Here is a 27517-nt window from a genome sequence, read left to right on the forward strand (position 1 = left end):
AAAATATCAACGTTATTTATTTTAATATCTATCTCATTACTGTTGTTACAAAATTGTTTTCAACTTGATAAGTTTAGTAGTTTTTGAGAAAAATACGGAAAACTACGCGGAACCCTACACTGGCCCGACATGCTCTTGGCCGGTTTTTATACACCCTATTTTTATTGAATTGCGTTAACTTTAAGGGGCGGTTCCTTAGATCAAATACAATTAATTTCTCTAATAAACTAGCGTCTCAACCCTTACGGTTATTGAGTTATTAATAAAATAAAGATAATTACTGAACACGTGTGTGACAACCTGTACCACTTCCCAATGCTATTTGTTTTGAGATGTGCCGTCAATCACTTGACACTAACTTGAATATTATTCTTAAGGGTCTCTCACACTAATTAATTCATTTATTGTATGTCTTTCCCATCACGGAACAATGGTGTTCCGGACCTTTGGGAGGCGTGCGCGGGGCCGAAGCCAACGCGTAGAGGCCCTTTCGACACTTTAATGAAATGTAAGGGGTACACCGAGCGGATGTTGCCCTTGCCCGTATCATGGGACACACGCAGAGGCAACACCCGCCAGGGTGTAAGGACTATTTGAGAGTTAATGGAATCTAAAATGAACTGGTCTATTTTGATGAAAGTGATGGACTAAATACTGGGCTATGGATAAAAAACCGGACGCCTGCCTAATAAAACGGTATCCAATTTTATTTCCGGCAGACGGTGACTCGTCCCCACAAGATGGGCCCCCACAAAAAGCGACATCCAAGATGGCTCAAGGGCAACACCGGTGTGAGAACTCAAGGGTGTCGAGAGGTGTACACCGCTTTCTGTCCAGTGGCTGTTAAGCCACTGTACCAACTCGCGTCTTATGCAAATTTTCACTTCCACCCCTGGGGCATGTAGCCCTAACGACCCCACTCTGGACGGCCAGCCAAGGCAAGCCAGAGGTAGAGAGTACTGTCCCACCCACCCGCCTTACGGGTAACAGAACTCCCCAGGAGCACTCGGGTACGTGGGGTCGCTGTTCCCCAACAGCTCGCCACAAGCTGCCCTGCGTTGACTGATTGCACTGGTAAAACCAATGGGCGATGGGGTCGTCACATCCCTACGCCATTTATTATTATTATCTATGAAAACGGTGAAAATTTTTTTTTGCGAATTTAACTAAAATTTATTTACAGGATGGTTCCTGATAACGAACCTACCGACATGTCGAATTTAACGGAAAACAAAAAAAAAACACGGTGTATATTATTTTGTTTGTAAATGTTTTTGCATTTTGAGTTGCGAGTAAATGTCTTTGGTACAGGTAACTTCGTCAGCTCGTCAGTGTAAAACTATAAATTTGCAGTTAAACCCAGACAGTAGGTAGGTACATTTTCCTGTGGATTATATTATTCGTCATTTTACGTCACGTCCACAGAAATGTAGATAGGTATTTAGGTATATGACGTATTGTATGTCGCAATAAGTTAACATTTTTCGTCACAGTTTGAAGTATGTGTAATTTTGAAGGTTTCTAGAAAAACACAAATGTAATATGTAAGGTGCATTGGGGTAATTTCGAAGCACAGAAATACTCGGGTAATTTCGAAATGGGAATCTTGATATGATGGAAATAATGATTTGGTGATTTTTATGAGGTTTTCGAAATTAGAAGACTTTCGAAAATTAACTTAAGTTGCAAGTTGAATGCATGTACTTAAGTACTTTAATTACTATTAGGACCACTTGCGCCAATGAAAATGGAGGGTTAACTCGAGGGTTAACCACCATTTTATATGGAATTTGACAAATGACAGCCCACTAACCCTGAGTTAAGTGGGTGGTGCAACTGAGCCTAGTCACGTACTTTACAACTTTCATAAAGATAAGAATTTGTTCTGAAACGAGTCTATTTTCAAGCATTCATAAGTATTTTTAGACTTCACACATATTTACATGAAGTAAATTTATCCAAGTGATAATTATATATTATCTACATTATTCATTCGTTCTTAAAAACACATTGACGCGTGAAAATTGCGTGTTTACTGCGTGATTCTCATGTCGGTTTGTATAATATACATGAACTCACGCATGTATTTTAAAAAAGGGGTAGGCGGTAGGCGGAGCACATGAAACTGATCAAATTTCAGTAGGCCTAGCACATTATTGTCGCGAGATAGACTATTCATATTCATATTGGTTTATTGCAGTCATGTACATGCATTACCTCTAGGACTTATGACTATGTTACATGGACCCGGGTAGGGTAAAGCAATTTAGTACATACTTATAACTTATAACTAACACTATCTACTCGCACAAATAAATTTTGCCTGCACAACATATTATTCTAACAGTTAAATATTCAGTCATAGTAAAATGTATGTCAAACTTAAGTTTTAATCAGCATTATTAATATAAATTATTTAAGTATAGGCAGGTACAATAAGTTTAGGTAACATCATAGATTAGCGTCGTTAAGAAATTCGTTCACAGTGTAGTAGCACTTATCAATTAGCAGCTTCTTAAGATTATTTTTAAAAGCGGTTGGATTTATTTCTAGTTTAATTTTTCCGGGAATTTTGTTAAAAATATCTATAAACCGTGTGGTGACGGGTTAAGAATTTCACCACCCCCTTTCTTCCCGTGGGTGTCGTAGAAGGCGACTGTGGGATATGGGTTAAATTGTGGCGTAGGCGAGAGGCTGGCAACCTGTCACTGCAATGTCACACTTTCGTTTTCTTTCAACCCCTTATTTGCCAAGAGTGGCACTGAAACCTGAGTAGTTTCATGTGCTCTGCCTACCCCTTCATGGGACACAGGCGTGATTGTATGTATGTATGTATAAAACGGGAATGAGGGCTGTTTCTATGCATTTGCAAGCGCGACTGTGGTATTGCTAGTCGGTTCTCATGCCGCGTTTTCATGGTACGGTTTGGTGCGTCCTTTATTTGTCTAAAAAGGTGTGTATGGTTTACTACCCGTCCTTATGTCATTAATACAGTTAGAAGAAGACATGTCATCTATCTCGCGGCGACATACTCTCGCGGCAATCATGTGCTAGGCATACAGTGCCACTATTAGCAATTAACCCTTAAATACATACTGCTGCCGTTTGGCTACAATGTATATATTTTTAAATAAACTAGCCAAAATATACGATGGACACTCAGTCAAGTGTAAAAATATGGGTGTACACATCTTACTCAAAAATATGTCCCATAGCACCTTAGTCCGGTCAGTCCGGTGTAATAAATAAGAGCGTAGTACCCACAGATGTCATATATACCATAGATCAAGCAAACGTATCTACTTAGCGTGTCAAATGAACTCAGTGAAATCCACTGAGTTGTCCGTCTTTCTTTACTCGCAGCTTGCAGCTTTCGGGCGTCAATTTTTGTAAGTTGAAGTCAACCAAAACATAAAAAATGCCTCGTTACGTGATATTCAATTGCAACAACACAAAAATTATGAACAATCAAGAGCCTGAGACATATTTAAAATTACAGACAAGAATCAACTTCAGTACAAAATTTGACACGCTCGGCCCCTATACAAATATATGAATTTGTTTCTTCTATCTAAATTAAGTTCTGTGGTAGTACCATATTTTGAGTCGATTTTTTCGATACTTGTTTTTGCACTTGACTGGACCAAATCGTGACATTGCATATGACAAGTTTTTGGCCCATCCCTCACACAATTTAACCCTTATCCCACAGTCGACTTCTACGAAACCTACGGGAAGAAAGGGAGTGATGAAATTCCTAATCACTAAACAAAGACATAATATATGCACCGCGCACTCACACTCCTCAATGATATCTTGGACAGCGACAGCAATCTGGACATATTCCATAGTACCGAGACCTATTTTATGATAGTCAGTAGCAGATACCTGGAATCCATAACGACGCCGAGCTCAATTACAATAGGTTAACATTTTATGTTGTAATTAAGTAACTAACTTTGTAAACTGTCACTCCTTTAACAGTTTTAATTAGCTAGACTGTAAGTGTTAATATAAGGAATAAATAAATAAATTAAATAAATAAATAAATATGTAACTCCGTATACACGGATAAAGTCTAAGAAAAAAACGTACCTCAAAGCCCTAGAGAAAAAGGTACGGTGGCCTAGATGGCGTTATACCTTTGGGCAACGCTCGGCTAGATGGCGCTAATATTAGTATTTGACATTTTAACACATATCAAGCTTACAATATGGGCCAAATTGACAAAACTGCGGTTCAAAAGTTTTAAGCCTGCGTCGAGAGATGGCAGTCTAAGCACTGTGATTAAACATTTTACTCTGACAGTAACTCTCTATAATACTCGATCCTCTTTGTCTCTAAATTAATACTTGCCACCATAGGTACGGGTATTAATTTTTAACAAAACCTAGGTAACGTCATCACGTAGGTAACCAACTTCCACCAGCTCGCAAAAATATCAGCAACAGGAGCCACGTCCTTTTGCGCATTTACCATTTGCCTAGGTCTAAGTTTAGATTGCAGCATGGTTTTCGAGACTTCAATCAATCAATCAATCAAAATATTTATTCGTAATAAACTTATAACTACACAATATGCATAAAAACAGTATTACTAAAACTACAAACGTACAATGGATTGATAAGTTTATCACGAAATGGTCCCGTCTCAGCAAAATGCTGACCCGGGGGTCAGCGCTGCCCATATAACCATAATCGGTCGCCGTTCCTACGCAAATCCTCCTATTTTGTGTACACACAGGTGTTCGGGTCTCAATGTTTAGTCGCAGTACGGTCGACGTTTAGTCGCGGCGACCCAAATGGGGACGATTGGTAACAGGCACAAATGGTCGCAGCGTACACGCGTGACCGAAAGCAGTGAATATTTATTATATTTTCAAAATGGCTTCTTGTATTAATTTTTTCCAGGTATCCTCAAACTTTACAAACAATTAAATATGTCGTCGTACTCAGTTGCCCTCACTAAAGAAGATTAAAAAAAAATTGTAACGTGCGTACCGAGACCGAGACGAATTGACATTATTTTTTAATTGGAGATAGTTGAAGGGATGGGGGTGGAGAACATAGGCTACTTTTTAACCCCCGACGCAAAAACGACGGGGTGTTATAAGTTTGACGTGTCTGTCTGTTTGTCTTTCTGTCTGTGTGTGTGTGTCTGTCTGTGGCATCGTAGCTCCCGATCGGATGAACCGAGTTAGGTTTAGTTTTTTTTGTCTGAAAGCTAAGTTTGTCGGGAGTGTTCTTAAGCCATGTTTCATGAAAATCGGTTTACTATGTCGCAGTCGGGGGTTTTTTCAAAATTTTAATTTTGTGGTTATTGTCCCTTTCTAACGCGAGCGAAGCCGCGGGCAAAAGCTAGTAAAACAATAAATACAAATATGTTATACAACAGAAAATTAAATTAATGCTAAAACTAAATATAAAAAATCTCACCTAGAGAACCGACCTCTGGAAGTGAACCCAGGATACTGGCGGCGTTGCCCCTTTGCACCGCTAATAGTACATTACGATACAAGTGCGTAAAAAATGAAGTTACGAATTTCCTTTTCGCACGTGTACCTATCGTACGACGTTTTTCAATACAGATCGCCCTCTGAAGTTTCAACCTGACAAGAAAAGAACCACTTCTCGCACTAGTGCATAAAAAAAACACCATCTGTACCACCAAAAGAAATAAACGTTACAAAAGAATACGGAACCCTAAAATCATGAACATGTTACTTATGAAAAAATGACATTCACACCCCCAGACATAATTAACATGATAATACATTAATTAAACTATTTTAAAACTCTCGATCATGCGCTGATCTAAATAAATAATTACTATAACGAGTGTGAAAGGCTATCTATGGTAAATATGGATTGACATTTTGACCTTTTTTGTTGATTGTGTGTCCAAAGAAAGCGTAATAGGTGAATGATAGCAAAGAGGATCAAGTATTATAAAGAGTTATGGGGGCGATTTTCGAATCTCGCATACGGGATTTTGTCACTAAAATACCGGTTGAAAACGGTGACTTGCTTATTATTTTCAGTGACAATTTTCTGAATTCGAACGCGTGAGACTCAAAAATCTGCCCGCTGATTTAGACGGCGTGCGAACTCGCATGCGATTTTAGTTACAATGCGGGCTGTTGAGATTACATACAATTCAGCACAGCCATCAAATGCCGCAATGTGCCGCAATGTAATAAAACTTGTATGCGAGTTCTCGTACCGTCTAAATCGGCCCTTACTGACAAAGTAAAATATGTAATCACAGTGCATAGACTGCCATCTCTCGACACAAGCTTTAAAACTTTTAACCTTCAGTTTCGAAAATTTGGTCCATATTCTTAGCTGGATATTTGTTAAAATTACAAATATTAATATTAGCAGGCATCTTCTGGGCGAGCTCACTCCATCGTAGGCCACGTCTTTGCCTTTGGCTAGTCTGTGGCCAAGAGGAAGCCCATTTAAAATTAAAAAAAAAAATAATAATAATTAGCGCCATCTAGCCGAGCGTCACCTAAAGGTGTAACGCCATCTAGGCCACCGGACCTTTTTCTATAATGGTTCTAAGGTACGTTTGTTTCTTAGACTGTAGCTGTCTATACGGAGTTGATATGTCTTTGATGATAGTCTTATAGTGAGATATGATAGAAAATAGAAATTAATTATAATTAGATACCTATCATCATCATCCTCCTCGCGTTATCCCGGCATTTGCCACGGCTCATGCGAGCCTGGGGTCCGCTTTGACAACTAATCCAACTAATTAGATACCTATGTAAATAAATATTACATTACGATACAAGAGCGAAAAAAAGGAAGTTCAAAACGCGAAAAACACGACTGAAGGGAGTGTTTTAAATCAACACAAGTTAGGTACGTATTTCCTTTTCGCACGTGTATCGTAAGACGTTTTTCAGTACAGATTTCGGAGGGCCATGAGGCCCCGTAGCCGAATGGCATTTCTGCGATGCGAAACGCCGCAGAAATGTAGTCTGCCCAGGGTGCGTAGCCGAATGGCACAAACGCTCACGAAACGCTCACGAAACGAAACGCTAGTAGATATCTATCTCTATCGCTCTTGCGTCAATGCGCAACAGAGCGAGACTACCTTTCGCGGCGTTTCGTTTTCGTTTCGCGGCTCACTCCGCGATTCTATCGCCGCGCTACAAGTACATGTCGGCGGCCGCGAGTTCGCGGCTCATTCAGTGGTGACGACCTTCGCGCGGCGCAATAAAATTCAATGTCGGCTGCTCTCGTGCGGTCCGTTTGTTAATGTACTTAGGTAAGAATTTAGAATGGCGGCATTTTATGAATGACAAAGGAGTGAGCCTTCTGTAAGTACTTGTACAATTAGAGAGCGCGCACACGGGCAACTTTTTTCAGCGACTTTTTTGTCGCTCACATCATCGGTCTATGGGCTAATGAGCATTTCTTTTTTTTTTGCCAATATTTTTTTTTTATTGTTTTAGGGCATTTTAGGTCAATTGTACTCAGAATCACGAGTACTTTCAATCTCACTGGGAGACAAAAAGTGTCCCAGAATTTCCATACATTTTTGTTACGTTCCTCTTTTGTTACCCCATACAAAATGTACGGAAAATGGTAACAAAATAAGTAAAAATCGTATGGGACAATTTTTTTAACTACTAGGATTGAAAAGGCTAGTAATTCTGAGTAGAAATATCATATTCTTTTTCAAAAATATCACACTTCATAAAAGTAGCAAAATAAAAAAACGAAATGCTCTAGTATGAAAGTGCGCACACGAAGCGACGCAACTTTTCATACAAATACGTAAGTCGCCGAGCAACTTTGTTGCCCGTGGGCGCGCACCCTTATATATTCTGTGGTCTGGCTCAGTCGCGCCAATACGCAAGAAAGATAGACTACGAAAAAGTTATTAACGTAACAGTTTTTTATGCTCGTATTACAGACGAAATTAACACAATGAATTAACATGCAAATGTATGGCCTTGCCAACTCCTTATCAGAAATCCAGGATTCGATTTCTACTTCCCTCAGGCCGTCAAACTTGTCGATGAAGCAATTGATAATTTGATAAGTACAGTCAACAACACAGCAGTGAATACAGTAAGTGTCAAAAATATACATACATACATACAATCACGCCTGTATCCCATAAAGGGGTAGGCAGAGCACATGAACTACTAAGTTTCAGTGCCACTCTTGGCAAAAAGGGGTTGAAAGAAATCCAAATTGTGACATTGCAGTGACAGGTTGCCAGCCTCTCGCCTACGCCACAATTTAACCCATATCCCATAGTCGACTTTTACGACACCCACGGGAAGAAAGAGGGTGGTGAAATTCTTAACCCATCACCACACGGGACCAAAAATATTTATACGGTACAGCGGGGCAAATCCCAACTGGGGGACAAATGTAATTAATTCATTTTTTCCATGTTTTACAATGTTTTCATAATTAACCCTTAAATGCATGAATTTTACTTTTAACGAGATATTAATATATGTGATAGACAATGGTTTTCTGACTCTGGGAAAAATAAAAAATAAAAATTAAAATCGATTTTTATACTAAATCAGTGTTAGAAGTTAAATAGGCCAAATCTTATTTATATAAATATATCGTAATTGGTAAGTTTTATTAAAAAAAAATACTACTATTAAAAAGGTACACAATTTGTGAAACCTTTATGATAAAATGTTTAAACATAAACTAATTACTAACTCCGAAAAAATCAGCCTAAATCACATACTAAAAATCGCCATCGTCCTGTTTTTTTACACTTTTCCGCCATTTCATCTTAATCCTTAAATAATAAATAGTAAATCATTATATTATTTAATTTATTTAATTGTATATTAAATAATAATAAATAATGAATAATGAAAGCCGAGAAGGACAAGTTCAGTAAGTACCTAGACTTGGCTTACAAGATAACCGCCATGTGGGATGTTGATTCGACGATCATTGTCCCGATAGTCGTTTCAGCGAACGGTCTTATAGCGAAGAGTCTCGACCAACATCTCGAGAGACTCTCGCTAGGTGGCTGGATCAAGGGTCAGATGCAGAAGGCGGTGATCTTGGACACGGCGCGGATAGTCCGACGGTTCCTCTCTCTGCAGCCCTATAACCACCGGCAGCTTGGGCCCTGCCCCGCTGCTGGCGGCACCCTAGGTTAGGTTTTTTATAATGTGTTTATATATTTTGTATTGTTTTGTATGTGGTTTTGTATTTTACTTTTATAATCATATTATAAAAATACCTAGCCTAAGAATTGAAATGAATAAAGAGAATAATGAATAATAATTAAGCAATAAATGTGATTTTGGATAGCTACATGTCGAGCCACGGGCCATCAAATATATGATGCATATATACATCACCATGCATTAAGGGTTAAATAGTGTCCACCGGTTACAGATGAGCCGACGGAAAGTTTCCAAAATTCTGAAATTTTCACATAGGAAAACTTCGGAAACTTTCCATACTTTGTGTGGATAATTGTATGGATGGAAACTTTACATTTCATAAATTTAAATTCCCACCCACCATTTTACATGGAATTTGACAGTTGAAAAGCCCACTAACCCTGAGTTAAGTGGTTGGTGCAAGTGGGTCTTAGGGAATATAGGCTTGAATTTATGTGAATATAACATTAATGTTTTATACATATGTCACACGTTTGAAAATAAATGGACAATAATAATAAAACGAACCATATTTTAATAGTTTACATGATTATTTAAGATTTTAGAAATTATTATTAGGGGTAATTAATAACCTTAAGTAAGAATATATTTTTCCCCTCACTAGCTCGGACACACGTGTTTTGTCCTTTATTACCAGTGGGTAAAAACGCATTTTATCCACTAGTGGGTAAAGTAATTTGACCATGAATAAAGTCAAATTAACTGCTTTAAAATTGATAAAAGTAGGTGAATTTAGTAACAAAGATGATTTACCACCTGTGGAACTACTGGAAGCAGTGATAAACGCATTTTTTGCGTTGTAGTTTCCTCGCTGTAGTGAGGAGAAAAGTTTTGTGTTACACTCGGGTGCAAATGTATTTTACTTCTCGTGTGTTAAAAAACTCGCAAGTTCAGGATTACATTCTCGAACCACTCGCTTCGCTCGTGGTTCAACTATAGAATCCTTTCACTTGCTCGTTTTTCAATTCCACACTCGGCGTTAAAATACAACTTTGCACCCTTGTATAACAAATAACTATTATCTATAAAAAGTTTGTCGATATTTTTATTTTGTCAAGCACTAACAACTTGTCGTTCGTGTCAGAAAAATATCTACTTTAGGTATGCTTATGATTGAGGAGGGCACACAGATAAAAATATTAACAGTCTGTGTTGAAAAAATTATTGCTCTATCTTCAAAAACCAGGGAGGAAATAGTCGAGAGCGTTTGTATGGAGAATTGGACCCATACCGTATCGTCTTAAAGCTATTCACGTCTGTCATAAACTCAGATATAAAATTTGTATTAGTGGAATTCTACCTAATTAAAAACATGTTTTTGCAAACACGAGAGGCGATTCTGTAAATCACGCGGTAAAAGCGTGACGCTTTTTTTTACTGTTTACCAAGCAACGAAGATGAGAGGGTCCAACATGAAACATGAAAATCTTTTTTCACCACACCAACTGGTGCTCCAAAACCACCATAACATCATCCTCCTTGCGTTGTCCCGGCATTTGCGACGGCTCATGGGAGCCTGGGGTCCGCTTTGACAACTAATCCCAATATTTGGCGTAGGCACTAGTTTTACGAAAGCGACTGCCATCTGACCTTCCAATCCGAAGGGTTACTAGGCCCTATTGGAATTAGTCCGGTTTCCTCACGATGTTTTCCTTCACCGAAAAGCGACTGGCAAATATCAAATGACATTTCGCACATAAGTTCCGAAAAACTAATTGGTACGAGCCGGGGTTCGAACCCGCGACCTCCGGATTGAAAGTCGCACGCTCTTACCGCTAAGCCACCAGTGCTTCACAAAACCACCATAACCTAACCACAAAATTAAAATTTTGAAAAAACCCCCGATAGTGGACCGATTTTCATGAAACATGGCTAAGAACACTTCCGACTAACTCAGCTTGGAAACAAAAAAAACTAAATCTAAATCGGTTCATCCGTTCGGGAGCTACAATGCCACAGACAGACACACACACAGACAGACAGACAGACAGACAGACAAATAGACACGTCAAACTTATAACACCCCGTCGTGCACCAAACACCAAAAGACTTACTTTGCTATTCGAAAACAGATAATTCAAAATTGCATGTTATCCATATGAGTGCAAAGTAATTTCATACAAATTTTAACATGATATCTTGAGCTGGTTGGTAGAATTTACCTATAAATGATCATTTTGAATCATAAATCATAAATGAGCATTTCTTTTTTTTTCGCCACTTTTATGAATGTGATAATTTTGAAAAAAAAAATATGCTATTTCTACTCAGAATCACTAGCTTTTTCAATCCTAGTAGTTAAAAAAAATGTCCCATACGATTTCTTCTTTTCTTATTTTGTTACCATTTTCCGTACATGTTGTGTGGGGTAACAAAAGGGGAAAGTAACAAAAATGTATGGAAATTCTGGGACACTTTTTGTCTCCCAGTGAGATTGAAAATACTCGTGATTCTGAGTATAATTGACCTAAAATTCCCTAAAAAAATCAAAATAAAAGAATGGCGAAAAAAAGAAATGCTCAAATATTGAATAAATTGATAGATTTGATTTAGTTTCATGTTCATATACAATCAATATTATAGTCAGTATTTTGTTGTGTTGGTGTGGTGAAAAATGTTGTGTTTCACTCGGCGGCAAAGTTTGTTTAACCTTCGTGCCTTGAAACCCTCGCTACGCTCGCGGTTCAACATTGAAACCTCCGGGGGCTTAATACCATGATGAGTTACGATATTTCTGTTCATTTGTACATGCGACTATAACACAAATAATGAATAAATTGAACTATTTTATAAAAATAAAAACAATGTTATCGGTCAATGAACTTATTGACAGTATTTTGTTATTGTTATTCTTTCAATTTAATTAAAATACTTAAGTAATTATTTTTAAGAGGCGTCCTTATCGGAGAAGTTTGAATTGAATTCATTGTTGCTAACTTGATAAGTCTAAGTACTTTCATTATTTACGTCAAGTCATAAATTAAATATAAGAAGATCATACCATCCCATACATTAAAATGCGACCGCCTACGAACGCGCTTACACTCCACCACACATAGATGGCGCCACAAAAAAAATGTCTTGTAGCTTTCGATTATACTTGTAGATGGCGTTAAGTGTCACTTTTGACATAGATTTATGGCTCGAAAGTGACACTTAACGCCAATCTACAAGATGGCAAATGTGTAGTACACACACTACACATTTTTTTGTGGCAATGAAGCTGGGAACATACTACGCGGACGTCCGTCGTAAATCGACCGCGACCGATCAGTGTGCACGGAACAAAACATCCAGCGAGCCAGATTTCGATCGGACGTCCGTGCGCTCAAGGCCACGTCCGCGTCCGTCGACCGATAGTTTGCACGGTTAAGCTAGGAACACACTACGCGGACGTCCGTCGTAAATCGACCGCGGACGGGAATCTGGACAATGGAAAGACACATAACCGTGCAAACTATCGGTCGACGGACGCGGACGTGGCCTTGAGCGCACGGACGTCCGATCGAAATCTGGCTCTCTGGATGTTTTGTTCCGTGCACACTGATAGGTCGCGGTCGCGGTCGTTTTACGACGGACGTCCGCGTAGTATGTTCCTAGCTTTATGTGTAATTTCATTGTCCAGATTCCCGTCCGCGGTCGATTCACGACGGACGTCCGCGTAGTGTGTTCCTAGCTTAAGGCATAAGCGGTCGCATTTTAATGTATGGGATGGTATGATCTTCTTATATTTAATCTATGGTCAAGTAAAGATTTGCATACATAAACTCACGCCAGTCACGCCTATATTCCTAAACGGGGTAGGCAGAGCACATTAAACTACTCAAGCTAAAGTGCCACTCCTGGCAATTAAAGGGTTGAACACAGGGTATAAATAGTTATTTATTTTACAAGGGGGCAAAGTTGCTTAAAAACTGCACGTGCCAATATTGATACCCGAACCCGAGCAAGCGAAAGATTCCAACATTGAACCGCGAGCGTAGCGAGTAACGTTTTCACAGGAGGATTTCAATAGTAAAAAATCAAAGATGGCGGCTTAAATTATGGGATGTCGGTCCTACATCCAATATCGGATCGGATAATGTGAAAACGCACTAAGGCAATAAACCGCACAGCGTTTGTAATCGTAGATTACAGTAGCGACATCTGTAATCTTTGGCACACCTCGGACACTGGCGATCAAATATATGAAAGAACCGCGTTCATAATTACGCACACAGTCTAAGCTCGTGTAGGCAAACGCGTACCATGCTTAGTATGAGTGAGCTATGGTCGACTGGTCGCGTTCTTGACAGGCGGTAACTGTGAGCACCCGCTCTCGGTTACCTTAAGGGACCATCCACTGGAAAGACGTAAGACGCGCCGCTTGGCGCGCGAGGCGGCGCCAAGCAACGTCCCTTGCGCGTCCTTCCTATACAAAATGTACTGAGGAGAATTTTTAAGATACATTCAGGCGGCGTGGCGCTGACGTCCGCGCGTCGGCGGACATGCGTATCTTGAGTGTGGACGATCCCTTACAGTCACAGGGCGGCACTTTCAGCAGGGAGCAGATAGTGGCCCTGTACCATAGTACTCTTTATTATACTGTGCTTTCAGTGTACATTAAATTCTCATTAACCTCAATAGAACAAAGAACCGTCCGTACTGCTATCGGGAAAGTAATTAAGATAGGCATTCTTAAATAAAAACACGCAAAACAATATGGTATTGATGAAATAGTTATTTGTTATACAAGGGGGCAAAGTTGTATTTTAACGCCGAGTGTGGAATTGAAAAAGGAGCAAGTGAAAGGATTCTATAGTTGAACCACGAGCGAAGCGAGTGGTTCGAGAATAGAATCCTGAACTTGCGAGTCTTTTAACACACGAGAAGTAAAATACATTTGCACCCGAGTGTAACACAAAACTTTTCCCCTTACTATAGCGAGGAAACTACAACGCAAAAAATGCGTTTATCACTGCTTCCAGTAGTTCCACAGGTGGTAAATCATCTTTATTACTAGATTCTCCTACTTTTACCAATTTTAAAGCAGTTTGACTTTATTCAAGGTCAAATTACTTTACCCACTAGTGGATAAAATGCGTTTTTACCCGCTGGTATTAAATGACAAAACACGTGTTTCCGAGCTAGGGAGGGTAAAATGAATTTTAGTGATATTTAATAATGTATGAATGGATTGAATGGGAAATACAGCCCGAGCCCTCTCAAGCATGCGAGGAGGCCTGTGCCCAGCATTTGGACCTATATAGCTAAATTCTTTATTTAAATAAATAAATATAATATTAAATAAATATTATAGTACATTGTTTACACAGATTGACTGATATGAGCCCCACGGTAAGCTCAAGAAGGCTTGTATTGTGGGTACTCAGACAACGATATATTTAATATTATACAAAATACTTATATACATAGAAAACATCCATGACTCAGGAACAAATATCTGTGTTCATCACACAAATATATGCCCTTACCGGGATTCAAACAAGGGACCGCGGCTTAGCAGGCAGGGTCACTACCCGCTAGGCCAGACCGGTCGTTAATTAAGGTGCATTAGGGTAATTCCGAATCACAGAAGTGCTCGGCTAATTTCGAAAGGGGAATCTTAGATATCATATGACGGAAATAATGGTTAGACGCGTGACTTTCGGAATTACCCTAATGCACCTTATACCTAATGAATGAAGATGAGATAAAGCTAAAATCCTACCTAAAATATATGTTATAAAACTTATAGATAGATCATAAAATATATAAATTAATCTTATACCTACCTTGTGGCAGTATAGATGCTGGTTTTCTTGGTGTACAGAAGGCTAGTTTTTCCTCTGATACCTAACAGCAAAATAATAATACATTTAGATAGGTATCGTGTTATTAGAAAAAAATATTTTGACGTCGACTCTATCTCCTGACTTTTTCGGGATCACATGTATCACTTGATAGTTTATCAGTAAGAATTTAAATAGTTAATTAGTTATACTAACCGAAAAATATGCCTCCGAAGCAAACCCCCACCTATCCCCCACCTACACAAAGTTGATACTGTTTTTTTTTCAGACGACATTGACACATTATCAGGCTCAGTCAGGCTGATCCGAAAAGAGGTAGTCTTCATGGCTATACCTAACAAAATAATTATATAAAGAAAATAATAAGAAAATGTGTTTATTTTTCATCCATTCCTATTGAAAATGAAGAGTTTCATCTGAGATAAAATTTATACAACACCCAGGTTTGGGTTTCAGGCATTTTTCAGATTCAAAGGAAGTCCTGAAAACTGAAAATAATTTATTATTATGTGCTGGCAACTATTGCCTGTAGGGCTGCCAACTTACAACAGTATGCTGAAATTCACGCTTTGTAAACTAGCAATGTAAACGCAAAATGCCAAAAGATGACATTGGTCAAGGGTCGGAAAACTAACAAATGTAGACGCTAAAGAAAATCTTGTTACTAAAAAAATGGACGATAAACCTTCGCCACTACATTTTTCGCTGCTTAGATTTGCTTGACCGTCTACCACACCTGTTAAGACTTATTAATGGGTCTTGAATTTTGGTTGTTTTCAAAATGACGGGCGTTTTCCTTAGCCTTCATTTATAATGTCATTGGTAGTATTCCGACCAGGGATCGGATACCGGTATTTTTTTCGGAACGGTTCCGTACGTTGACCCGAGAACTTTACTTTAGCGTTTCTGGTTCCATTAACCGGTATTCTTTTTCGTTCAGTGAACGAACGTTTATGAGTGAGAACTGTTCCGAAGAACAGAATTAAATGATACGTTCTTTAAAGAACAGTTCGCGGGAACGGAATTAAATGATACGTTCTTTAAAGAACAGTTCGCAGGAACGAAATTATTTCGGTTTTTCTATTTCCAAGAATTTGAACGAACAGTGCAAGCGGTGTCGGCCACGGCCATCACTTTAGTAACTTTAGTTTGATTTGAGACTAGCGGTGAGTAAACGTGGCGTCGAACGAAACAAATACGTCGAAAACATTCTGCACCACAACCACAATGAAGTAAGTTTTTTCTTTTAACTTAGTGCTTTCAATTTTACCGATTTTAAAATTTAAGTAATGTCACGACGCTTAAGTATTTATTTACAGGCAATCGTACAGTCCAAGGTCAAATAAGGACGGGACGCCGCTATTAGCAAGAGCGAGCGTCCTTATTTGACCTTGGTACGGTCATCTCAGGTCATCTGTGTGTGTGTGTGTGTGTGTGTGTGTGTGTGTGTGTGTGTGTGCGTGTGGGTGCGTGTGCGTGTGCGTGTGCGTGTGCGTGTGCGTGTGCGTGTGCGTGTGCGTGTGCGTGTGCGTGTGCGTGTGCGTGTGCGTGTGTACAATATACACTACTTTCCCATTAATTGTGTCGTTGGTACTGTAGATAGTCAATTACCATAGAAATTACATCAGCTACTATCAACAATGGACCTTTAGGGTCAGTTGCACCAAACCGTCTGTCACCGTTAAAGCATTCGTTAAATTTTATTGTATGGACAGTTCCATAGGCGTCTGCTGCGTGACGATGATGTGTGTGTCAAATGTGGTTGATGCAACGGGCCCTTAGTCTAAAAACGTCACAATGAAAGATGTGAAATGTGCAATTAGTCACAAAAATAAATTGTTTTTAGTATTCAACACTCCCGTGTCCCAGAACTCGAAGCATCCCAATTCATCCAATGTTCTTATACTGCTGCGAGTGAAAGGGGCACTAATGATGATATTTATGACTTGATCGATGCACAGAATGAGCCACTGAGTAAGTACTTACCTATACTAAACCTTCATAAACCTAAATACTGAAACTCTGCCCGGTGGTCCGGTGTTAGGGCTTGCAATTATCCGTCCAATTCGAAATCCGGATGATTCGACTCGATATTTGAAAATCCGGATATTCGGATAAAATGGATATTTCGAATATTTTTTATTTTATTTAATAAATCTCATAATTAGTAACATAATTATGTACTACGATACGAAAAACACGTCGTAGGAAATTGTTATTTTACAATCAGGCTTGAGCTGTTGTTCGTAACCTTAATGTTAGGTTAGGTTACTTAGTTATTTCATTCTTGCCTTTTTTAGGGTTCCGTAGTCAACTAGGAACCCTTATAGCTTCGCCATGTCTGTTTGTCCGTCCGTCCGTCCGTCCGTCTGTCCGTCCGTCCGTCCGTCCGTCCGTCCGTCCGTCCGTCCGTCCGTCCGTCCGCGGATAATCTCAGTAACCGTAAGCACTAGAAAGCTGAAATTTGGTAGCAATATGTATATCAATCACGCCAACAAAGTGCAAAAATAAAAAATGGAAAAAAATGTTTTATTAGGGTACCACCCCTACATGTAAAGTGGGGGCAGATTTTTTTTTCATTCCAACCCCAACGTGTGATACATCGTTGGATAGGTATTTAAAAATGAATAAGGGTTTACTTAGATCGTTTTTTGATAATATTAATATTTTCGGAAATAATCGCTCTTAAAGGAAAAAAAGTGCGTCCCCCCCCCCCCCCTCTAACTTTTGAACCATATATTTAAAAAATATGAAAAAAATCACAAAAGTAGAACTTTATAAAGACTTTCTAGGAAAATTGTTTTGAACTTGATAGGTTCAGTAGTTTTTGAGAAAAATACGGAAAACTACGGAACCCTACACTGAGCGTGGCCCGACACGCTCTTGGCCGGTTTTTATGAAATGACTTCAGTTGCCCATAAGATATATGATTTTATTTTTATGTAATTTTGACTAATATTTGATATTAATGAATTTTAATGCTAGAGACATAATCTGATTGCCATATGAGGCAAAACGTCATGTTGTGATCGTTTAGATCGAATATTACCTAAAAAAGGTATTACCTACCTACTCCTTGTTTAAATATCAGATTGCATTTACGAGGTTTTCATTGCCGATTTATTCAAATGCAAAAAGAACTATGACATATTACAAACACCATTTAGCTTTGTTAAATAACAAGGCTGAATGATCTTTCTCTCTAATAATTTTCACCTCTTATCTTTGATGACTTCGTGACTCCATTCCAGTTACACTTGGGACTCTCGGGTAGACGTTCTTAGCCAGAGGGCCTTACGTTACGTATACAGCGAAAAAGTTTTGGTGTTGCAACACTTGCAACCTATTTTGAAAGGATAAAATGTAAAAGCGTATCTGCTTAACTACTTCATCTTGTTCTGCAGTTCAATACTAAACAGGTCTTCCGCCGCGGGATACATAGAAGACTTCTTTTTGTCAGAAAATTTGAACAGTTTTAGTTCTGTTTGCAATTTATTTATTTATTTATAATGTATTCGGATGCTAACAATAATAAAAGTGCAGCGTTTGATACGGTACTCAGTGTCACTTGATTGATTGAGTTAAATTGATATACATTTACATGAGATTATCCACAAATATTCATGAAAAAAACCCTGCCTGCTAAGCCGCGGTCCCGGCGGATTCGAATCCCGGTAAGGGCATTTATTTGTGTGATGAGCATAGATATTTGTTCCTGAGTCTTGGATGTTTTCTGTGTATATAAGTATGTATTTATCTATATAAGTATGTATTCGTATCGTCGCCTAGCACCCATAGTACAAGCTTTGCTTAGTTTGGGGCTAGGTTGATCTATGTAAGATGTCCCCCAATATTTTTGTTTATTATTTATTTACTTATAGTCATACTTGTTATGGAGAATTTTTGGCCAAAAGCTGCACTTTTGGATGGAAGCAAGCCGCTTTGCATGGTGATAGTAGACATTATAGTAAACGATTTTTTCCGAGGATATCGAAATTTCATCTCTTAGGAAGCCGAGCGTAGCGAGGTGTTTTATGAAAATGAAAAAAATTCTATCTTTTTATTGTATCGTCCGATTTTGACAAAACGTATCTCAAATGAAAGGTATTAATTTGTGTAATTTAAAAAAAATACAAAGAAAAAAAAATTTAAAAGAAAAGTAAGAAAAAAAAAAAAAAGTAAATTTCCGTCTCGCACTGAATAACTTCAAAGAATGACAGACAAAATGTACAATGTCGATATACAAGTTTTTTTTAATCGAAGACAGATAAATTTTTAGTTGAAAACTGAAGACCGCATCGAAATCAGATCAGCATTTTTTAAGATACAAGTTGCCAAAGTTGGGAAAGATCGCTTTATATGGCCACTTTGAAATTCCTTTGCCAGAAAGTCAGAAATAACATGTTTTTCTGACACAGAAAAATACATAGTAACAGTACACATCAAACTAAAATTAAAAATTCCGAGGATATTATAATTTCATCCCTTAGAACGACGAGCGTAGCGAGGTCGGTTACGAAAACCGAAAAAAAAATCTCATTTTTTTGTACGTCGTCCGATTTTGACAAAACATGTTTCATTTGAAAGGTATTACTTTATGTAACTTAAAAAAAATATTGAAAAAATTGGAAAAAAATGTAAGATTTAAAAAAAAAAACCTTAATTTTCGTATCACACTGAATAACCGCAAAAAACGGTAGACACGGTGTATAATTTCGATATATGATTTTTTTAAATTAAAGACAAATAAATGCATGATTATAAACTAAAAACCGAATCGAAATCGAATCAGTAGTTTTTAAGATGCAAGTTGTCAAAGTTGGCTTAGTTTGTTTATATGGTCGCTTATAATAGTTATAATATAAATTCCTTAGCCAGAAAGTCAGAAACATTATATTTTTCTTACAGTTAAAAGTATGCATAGGTAATAGACATCATTATAAACATTTTTTTACAAGGATATAAAAATTTCATTCCTTAGAAACCCTTACAAAGACGATCCAATAAAAAAAACTGCCTTTTTTTTGTTTTTCGTAACAGACATCGCTACGCTCGGCTTTCCAAGGGATGAATTTTTTATATCCTCGTAAAAAATTGTTTATTATGATGTCTATTACCTATGCATACTTTTAACTGTGAGAAAAATATAATGTTTCTGACTTTCTGGCTAAGGAATTTATAAGCGACCATATAAACAAACTAAGCCAACTTTGACAAATTGCATCTTAAAAACTACTGATTCGATTTCGATTCGGTTTTTAGTTTATAATCATACATTTATTTGTCTTTAATTTAAAAAAATCATATATCGAAATTATACACCGTGTCTACCGTTTTTTGCGGTTATTCAGTGTGATACGAAAATTAAGGTTTTTTTTTTAAATCTTACATTTTTTTTCCAATTTTTTTCAATATTTTTTTTAAGTTACATAAAGTAATACCTTTCAAATGAAACATGTTTTGTCAAAATCGGACGACGTACAAAAAAATGAGATTTTTTTTCGGTTTTCGTAACCGACCTCGCTACGCTCGTCGTTCTAAGGGATGAAATTATAATATCCTCGGAATTTTTAATTTTATTTTGATGTGTACTGTTACTATGTATTTTTCTGTCTCCGAAAAACATATTATTTCTGACTTTCTGGCAAAGGAATTTCAAAGTGGCCATATAAAGCGATCTTTCCCAACTTTGGCAACTTGTATCTTAAAAAATGCTGATCTGATTTCGATGCGGTCTTCAGTTTTCAACTAAAAATTTATCTGTCTTCGATTAAAAAAAAACTTGTATATCGACATTGTACATTTTGTCTGTCATTCTTTGAAGTTATTCAGTGCGAGACGGAAATATAAATATTATTTTTTTCTTACTTTTATTTTAAATTTTTTTCTTTGTATTTTTTTTTTAATTACACAAATTAATACCTTTCATTTGAGATACGTTTTGTCAAAATCGGACGATACAATAAAAAGATAGAATTTTTTTCATTTTCATAAAACACCTCGCTACGCTCGGCTTCTTAAGGGATGAAATTTCGATATCCTCGGAAAAAATCGTTTACTATGATGTCTACTATCACCATGCAAAGCGACTTGCTTCCATCCAAAAGTGCAGCTTTCTTTTCATAACTAGTATGACTATTATTAAATAAGGTAGTAGTGCCACTCAAGGAGTAATTTTTGATATAAATCGCTTTAATATCGTAAATGTGTTAATTTTACTTTAAAATTTGTTTTCCAAATGAGCTTCTTAAAAATTGCAATGGTATTTCTGTCATTCACAATATTCGAATTATTCGTTTTATCCGGATTTTAACGTGCAAATTATCCGAATTTCAAAATCAGCGGATATATCCGGATTACAATACAAGCCCTATTCGGTGTCACTCCTAAAGTAGGTACTTACAGGCGACCGTAACGACATATGTCAATTAGGGACGCAGTTATTTGTAAAAATTGGCCAAGAGCGTGTCGGGCCACGCTCAGTGTAGGGTTCCGTAGTTTTTCGTATTTATCTCAAAAACTTCTGAACCTATCAAGTTCAAAATAATTTTCCTAGAAAGTCTTTATAAAGTTCTACTTTTGTGATTTTTTTCATATTTTTTAAACATATGGTTCAAAAGTTAGAGGGGGGGGGACGCACTTTTTTTTCCTTTAGGAGCGATTATTTCCGAAGATATTAATATTATCAAAAAACGATCTTAGTAAACCCTTATTCATTTTTAAATACCTATCCAACAATATATCACACGTTGGGGTTGAAATGAAAAAAAAAATCAGCCCCCACTTTACATGTAGGGGGGGTACCCTAATAAAACATTTTTTTCCATTTTTTATTTTTGCACTTTGTTGGCGTGATTGATATACATATTGATACCAAATTTCAGCTTTCTAGTGCTTACGGTTACTGAGATTATCCGCGGACGGACGGACGGACGGACGGACGGACGGACGGACGGACAGACAGACATGGTGAAACTATAAGGGTTCCTAGTTGGCTACGGAACCCTAAAAAATGAGAAAGCCTTATACGGTCAACCGGGGTGGCTTTAAAACGCAGGGGTGACTTTGAAAATTTAGTTTTAAAGTCATACTGTAAGTAAATTCGCGATTTTCTATGGTAGATTTACAAGAATATTTATTGATCTATTATCTATCTACTAATTACATGAACAGTTTCAGTAAATAATGAATGATGTTAATTTTAAAGCCGTTCAAATACCATCAAAGTAACCCCAAATTTTCCTAAAGCCACCCCGGTTGACGTAGCTCTCCCGCTCTTACAATCCCGTACTTGTTGGACCTTGGTCGGTTTGGTCGTCTGTAGACAGTGTAGACACTAATACACTCGCCAACTACAGTTGTGTATTCCATGTAGATACACCAAGGGCCCAATTCTCAAAAGCTTGTAACTTATTGTAATAATTTTCTAGAAATGTAAGTACATTATGCAAAATAAATAAGATATTTTTATTGCAGATAAAAGCTTTGACATAGATGATGAAGATCTAGCCTTCAAAAAAATATATATAGAGAAAAAACTACCCCATATCCAAGCGATTCTGATGACCTTGAGTTGGATGTAAGTGCTTATAGTGTGAGAAAGCTGTATAAAATATAATCTGCACTAATTTGTATAAATATGTGTGTTACTTAATCTGTGTGAATTTGTAATAGTGATATGTTTTTAAATGTTTTTAAGGACCAAGATGCAGTCCTTGAGAGAGCACAACCCATGCAATCCATTTATAGTGAACCGGAACCGGACGCGATGTGCCCTTGTTCATGCAAGCGTAATATAGTTGCAGTCGTTATAAGAAAAAAGTTAGAACAAGTTCCCGAAGAGAATTTACGGGCTTGTTTAGAAGATCTCGAAAATAAAATAGAAAAATATTATTAAATGTGTATCAAGATTATGTGTACTCTATCATAATTATAGCTTCAGTGTAAAAGTCAATCATATTTTGGTACATTCGTTAGTGAAATATCGTTATAAAATAAGGGTTATTCCACTAGTCAGAGTTACCACTAAGTTGTTACCAGTGGTAACTACAATGTTATTTTCCCATAGGCAATTACTGGAAAGATTATATCATAAGATTCATAAGTTTTGTTTTATTTTATACACATGTAAAGCATGACCAGAAATATATGACTACGCGCCATGTAGCGGAATTTCATTAAAACTATTTTCTTCATAGTCATCATACTATACTGAACTGTCACTCCATACATCAGAATAACAGCGCACTCCTGCCTGACAATAGTTATTTATATTTCTGGTCAGGCTTTAGTTTCTTAACCATACTTACCATATCCAACGCGATCAATGTTATTTTCACCAAATCTAATGGCAACAGCTGAGACTGTTTCCTCACCTTTAATTGATTGGCCTCAATGGCCACTGCGTAAGAGTCGTTAGAGGTGCACATTGACTTGCCTAATATCAAGGACGATAGATACCGGGACTGACAAAGCCCATACAAAAGTTTACCTCTGAAATGTCCCATACATTTCCGAGCGATTATTTCCGAAAAAATTAACAATATCAAAAAATGTTAGTAGTAAACCCCTATTCATTTTTTAATACCTATCCAACAATAGGTATATCACACGTCAGGGTTGAAATGAAAAAAAAATCTCTCCCCACTTTACGTGTAGGGGGGCGGGCACCCTAATAATGTTCTCATGCAATGATTAGTTGGTTTCGATTTAGCTTAATATATTTTTTGTTCTTATTTATGGTGTCTGTATTTAGCTCTGCCGTGAAAAATATTTAAAGAAGAAAGGAGGCCGTTTCATCATCGCCACCAGTACAAAACAAGGTCCCACGTAAGAAGAAAATAAACATCGACGACTTCGATACAGGCACAAGCTTCATGAATTTTAGGCTGTGTGGAAGTAGCAAGTCTTCAAACCTAGCTTATTAAATTGTCATTCTCTAAAACCATGCTTTAATTTTCTACAAATATTAACGCGAAACGAAACCCAGTACTCGCTGTCCCGATTATACATGACGTCGGCACATTATTGCCATATGAAAACGATTTGTAGCGACACTCTTCCAGGGTCAAATAAAAACTTGTCAGGCTTTAGTTACTAAAAAAAATCCGGATTTAATCCGGAGTTCGGATTTTGCCCTAAAAATAATCCGAAAATCCGGATTTTATATTATTGCAATCCCTAGGTCCCACCCCAATCCTTTCAGAAAATATTTACTTTATCACAAAATTATTTTAAACTTTCTTTTTGACATCGAAAAGGCTTTAGTTTTTTACATACCGAATAACTTTATTTCGGTATCATGATTCCTTTTAAGATAATTACATTATGTATAAGGTAAGGAATAATATTTAGAATACCTAAAATATGACAAATTTGCATTCTATTCAAATCAGTACGAGTATACTTCACGGAGTCCAAAACTATACGCAAATCAGAAGTCCAAAACTAGAAAAATATAGATAGAGACTATAGAGAGCGATTGCGGGCGCCGGTCGGCTCGAGCGCGAGTACTTGCGCCGCCGGCGTACGCGTCTGTGTGCGTGCGCCACGCGCACACACAACTTTACTATACAGGGCCTCTCTGTGGGTTCCGCCCCCGTCAACGCGACGGCGATAAAGACCTAAAAATCTGAATTCGTGCTTGCCTCCTGTATCGTCTTAATCCTTTAATGATTCCGTTAACGTGAAACTTTAAGTAGACAGGTTTTATGAAGACAATTGGCCGGTGAGCCCTACAATTTTAAAATTTGCCGCCCTTTATACATGGTGTATATTCTATGCTGTTTCTTCCTATCCTAATAGTTTCAATATCAAGCATACACTATCACTGCACGTTCGCTGTTTATACGCCGAAAGTTGCAACTCAAGTAAATGAAGTAAACAAAACAAACAACCTACCTTCACCTTCATTGCCGGCCGCGGCCGGCCGGCTAACCGAAACAGAAATATACATGAACTTCGTGTGAAAAAGAGACAGCGAAAGGCGGCTCGTGCGTCGGCGAAAACGTTCGGCTCTGGCGCTCGCTACAGTCGCTATACCTACTCCCGCGCGGCTCGGAACGAAATAATATTGGTTTTAGGAACGCTAAAATTCTGTTCGTTCATTTAAACGTTACTGTAAGGAACTGTTCTTTGAGGGAACGAAATAAGAACCGAAACCGAAATTATTTTGTTCCCACTGAACAAAATTTATAATGAACCGTTCGTTTAGGGAACGATATAAGAACCGTAACCGAAATTATTTTGTTCCCATTGAACAAAATTTATAGGTAACGGTTTAAGAACGATATCAAATGGTATTTGGGAACGGGTTCCGATCCCTGATTCCGACACTCGATCAGTTTGGCACAGTTTATTATAATTTGGCACATTTTTTTCTTTCGAGCTGGCAACACCAAAATTATGCTGCGTTTTGTTACTGCTATAAATAAAATCATCAGTTGAAATTATAGTTTGATCAGACTTTTCACTTTTCGTTATAATATCTTATTTAAAGTCCATCACAGAGCTCAAAATATAGACTTATAAATAAATGTATTTTTGCATTTATTACGCTACTATTAAGGAAAATTGAGATAAATAAAATTGATTACTGTTTTATTCGAACCATAACAAAACGTAACGAGAGAAAGGTCAATGAAATAGGCAATTCGCATCGCAAAAACAAAATGGCCGTCTCTGATGGAGAAAGGTGTGTCGCTGTCGCGTAATATTTTGCGAATTGCAGCGAGGAATATCATTGAACTTCTGTGAAAAGTTTTGGTGTTTTATTACTACTGGTTCGTAACTTTGTATTGTGATTAATTAAGGTGGATTTATTATGTTTGATGTTCAGCAGCTTGGCTACAAGGAAAGGAAGCAAACCAAGGAATCTGGAGGTGATCCTGCATCGCGTACGGCCTATACCGTGAGGCCTCGTCGCGAGCGCCCGGAGGCTGCATGTTTGCCTCACGTGGGCTTTTTCGGTCCGCGTAGTTGCCTTTTTTCGCGAGGCATTCGCGTTCGTTACATCGCGCGCCGCTTGATAAGTATGTCGGTTGTCTTGCAGCGCCGCCGGCTGCCGTGCGACCGCCGCGTGGCAGGGCTTCGCCCTTCGCGTCGCGCGCGTTTGGAGCCCTCGCTCCTCCCGACCCTCGGTCGGAATCCTCCAGGTAAGCTCTTGAATCATTATGAAGACGATCAATAATTGGGCGGCCATCTTGTGAAAGTATATTTAGATTTTTTCGTAATTAGGGCATCATAAGTAAATGTTGTACGCTTAAATGTTTATAGGAAGTCGGCTAAGTGTCCCAGGTGTAATAAATGTCTCGATCATCAGATAAAAACATTGATTGTTGTATAACGAGTGTTGTTTTGTTGGTATTATGTTAAGTTGCTTTGTCCTTGGCCTTAGATTTGATTACAGATGGCCTAACATAATTCTATTTCTTTATAGCTAACTCATTCCTACATATTTTCAACTTCCTTCGACATGTTTATAATAATTTAGAGAAGTAAATCAGTATTTAGTCTTTTTCAGTTTTAATATCATATCATCAACACCATGCTTATTTTTTTATCCATGTTTCTATTTTGAAGAATCTACTTTTGATGCACTAAATATCTCGATATAATAAAAAGTACAATTTTTCCACTCACAAATTGAAAAAGAGCATACCAATATTGTTAAAACAAATTCATCATTTTATTTAAAAATGCTTATTCTGCAATAATATTGAACTTAGTACCTCTGCAAATAAGTAATTTTACACCAACTTGCTTCTATGTAGTTTATACGCCTTATTACTCACAGTTTATTAGTCCGTTTCTGTGGTCTAAGATTAGAAAGAATTCACTAATGCTTCTTCGCCAATATGACTCTTATCAAGTCAAGGTCTCTTTCTAGCAAATCGAAGTAATGCACCTCTCTCTCATTTTACAAGTGACACCTACTAAATGTAAATTTCTCTAATATCAGGCGGTTTAGCACAACATGTGTTTTCGCGTGCGAGTCCATGCATAGATTTCAAGTATGGACTAACGGGTGAGAGGCAAGTTGTGCTAGACCTGGCTTTGATAATTCTATGGCCAAAGCACTGTCCCACACTCCTGATATAATATTTAATAACTCATCATCCTCCTATCCCGGCATTTTCCACGGCTCATGGGAGCCTGGGGTCCGCTTTGTCAAGTAATCCCAAGATTTGTCATAGGCAGTTTTACGAAAGCGACTGCCATCTGACCTTCGAACCTGAAGGGTAACTAGACCTTATTAGAATTAGTCCGGTTTCCACACGACGTCTTCCCTCACCGAAAAGCGACTGGCAAATATCAAATGACATTTCGCACATAAGTTTCGGAAAACTCATTGGTGCGAGCCAGGGTTCGAACCCGTGACCTCCGGAACGAAAGTTTCAGGCACTTACCGCTAGGCTACCAGCGCTTCTTAATGATATTTAATAACTAAATAAGTTAACACATTGCGGAGAGACAATGGGAGACTGATGCCTTCTACAACTTTCCGCAGACTACCAATCCCATAGAGAATGCT

General features: G+C 37.8%; 2 protein-coding genes across 2 annotated transcripts in view; one reads left to right on the forward strand and one right to left on the reverse strand.

The window, feature by feature from the left end:
* Positions 1 to 15201, reverse strand: part of LOC125239889 (protein phosphatase 1 regulatory subunit 3C) — a 55787-nt gene extending 40586 nt beyond the window's left edge. The window contains exons 1-2 of the mRNA XM_048147654.1: positions 15181 to 15201; positions 14968 to 15028 (exon numbers count right to left, since the gene is read on the reverse strand). The gene's annotated coding sequence lies outside the window, so the exon portion shown is untranslated. The remainder of the gene's footprint in view (positions 1 to 14967; positions 15029 to 15180) is intronic.
* Positions 15202 to 25807: 10606 nt separating this feature from the next.
* LOC125240137 (serine/arginine-rich splicing factor SR45-like) overlaps positions 25808 to 27517 on the forward strand; it is a 33795-nt gene continuing 32085 nt past the window's right edge. The window contains exons 1-2 of the mRNA XM_048147984.1: positions 25808 to 25928; positions 26036 to 26138. Of these exons, the coding sequence (XP_048003941.1) occupies positions 25808 to 25928; positions 26036 to 26138 (224 nt within the window). The remainder of the gene's footprint in view (positions 25929 to 26035; positions 26139 to 27517) is intronic.

This window comes from Leguminivora glycinivorella, chromosome 26, assembly GCF_023078275.1.
Source record: "Leguminivora glycinivorella isolate SPB_JAAS2020 chromosome 26, LegGlyc_1.1, whole genome shotgun sequence".
NCBI classification, from domain to species: domain Eukaryota; kingdom Metazoa; phylum Arthropoda; class Insecta; order Lepidoptera; family Tortricidae; genus Leguminivora; species Leguminivora glycinivorella.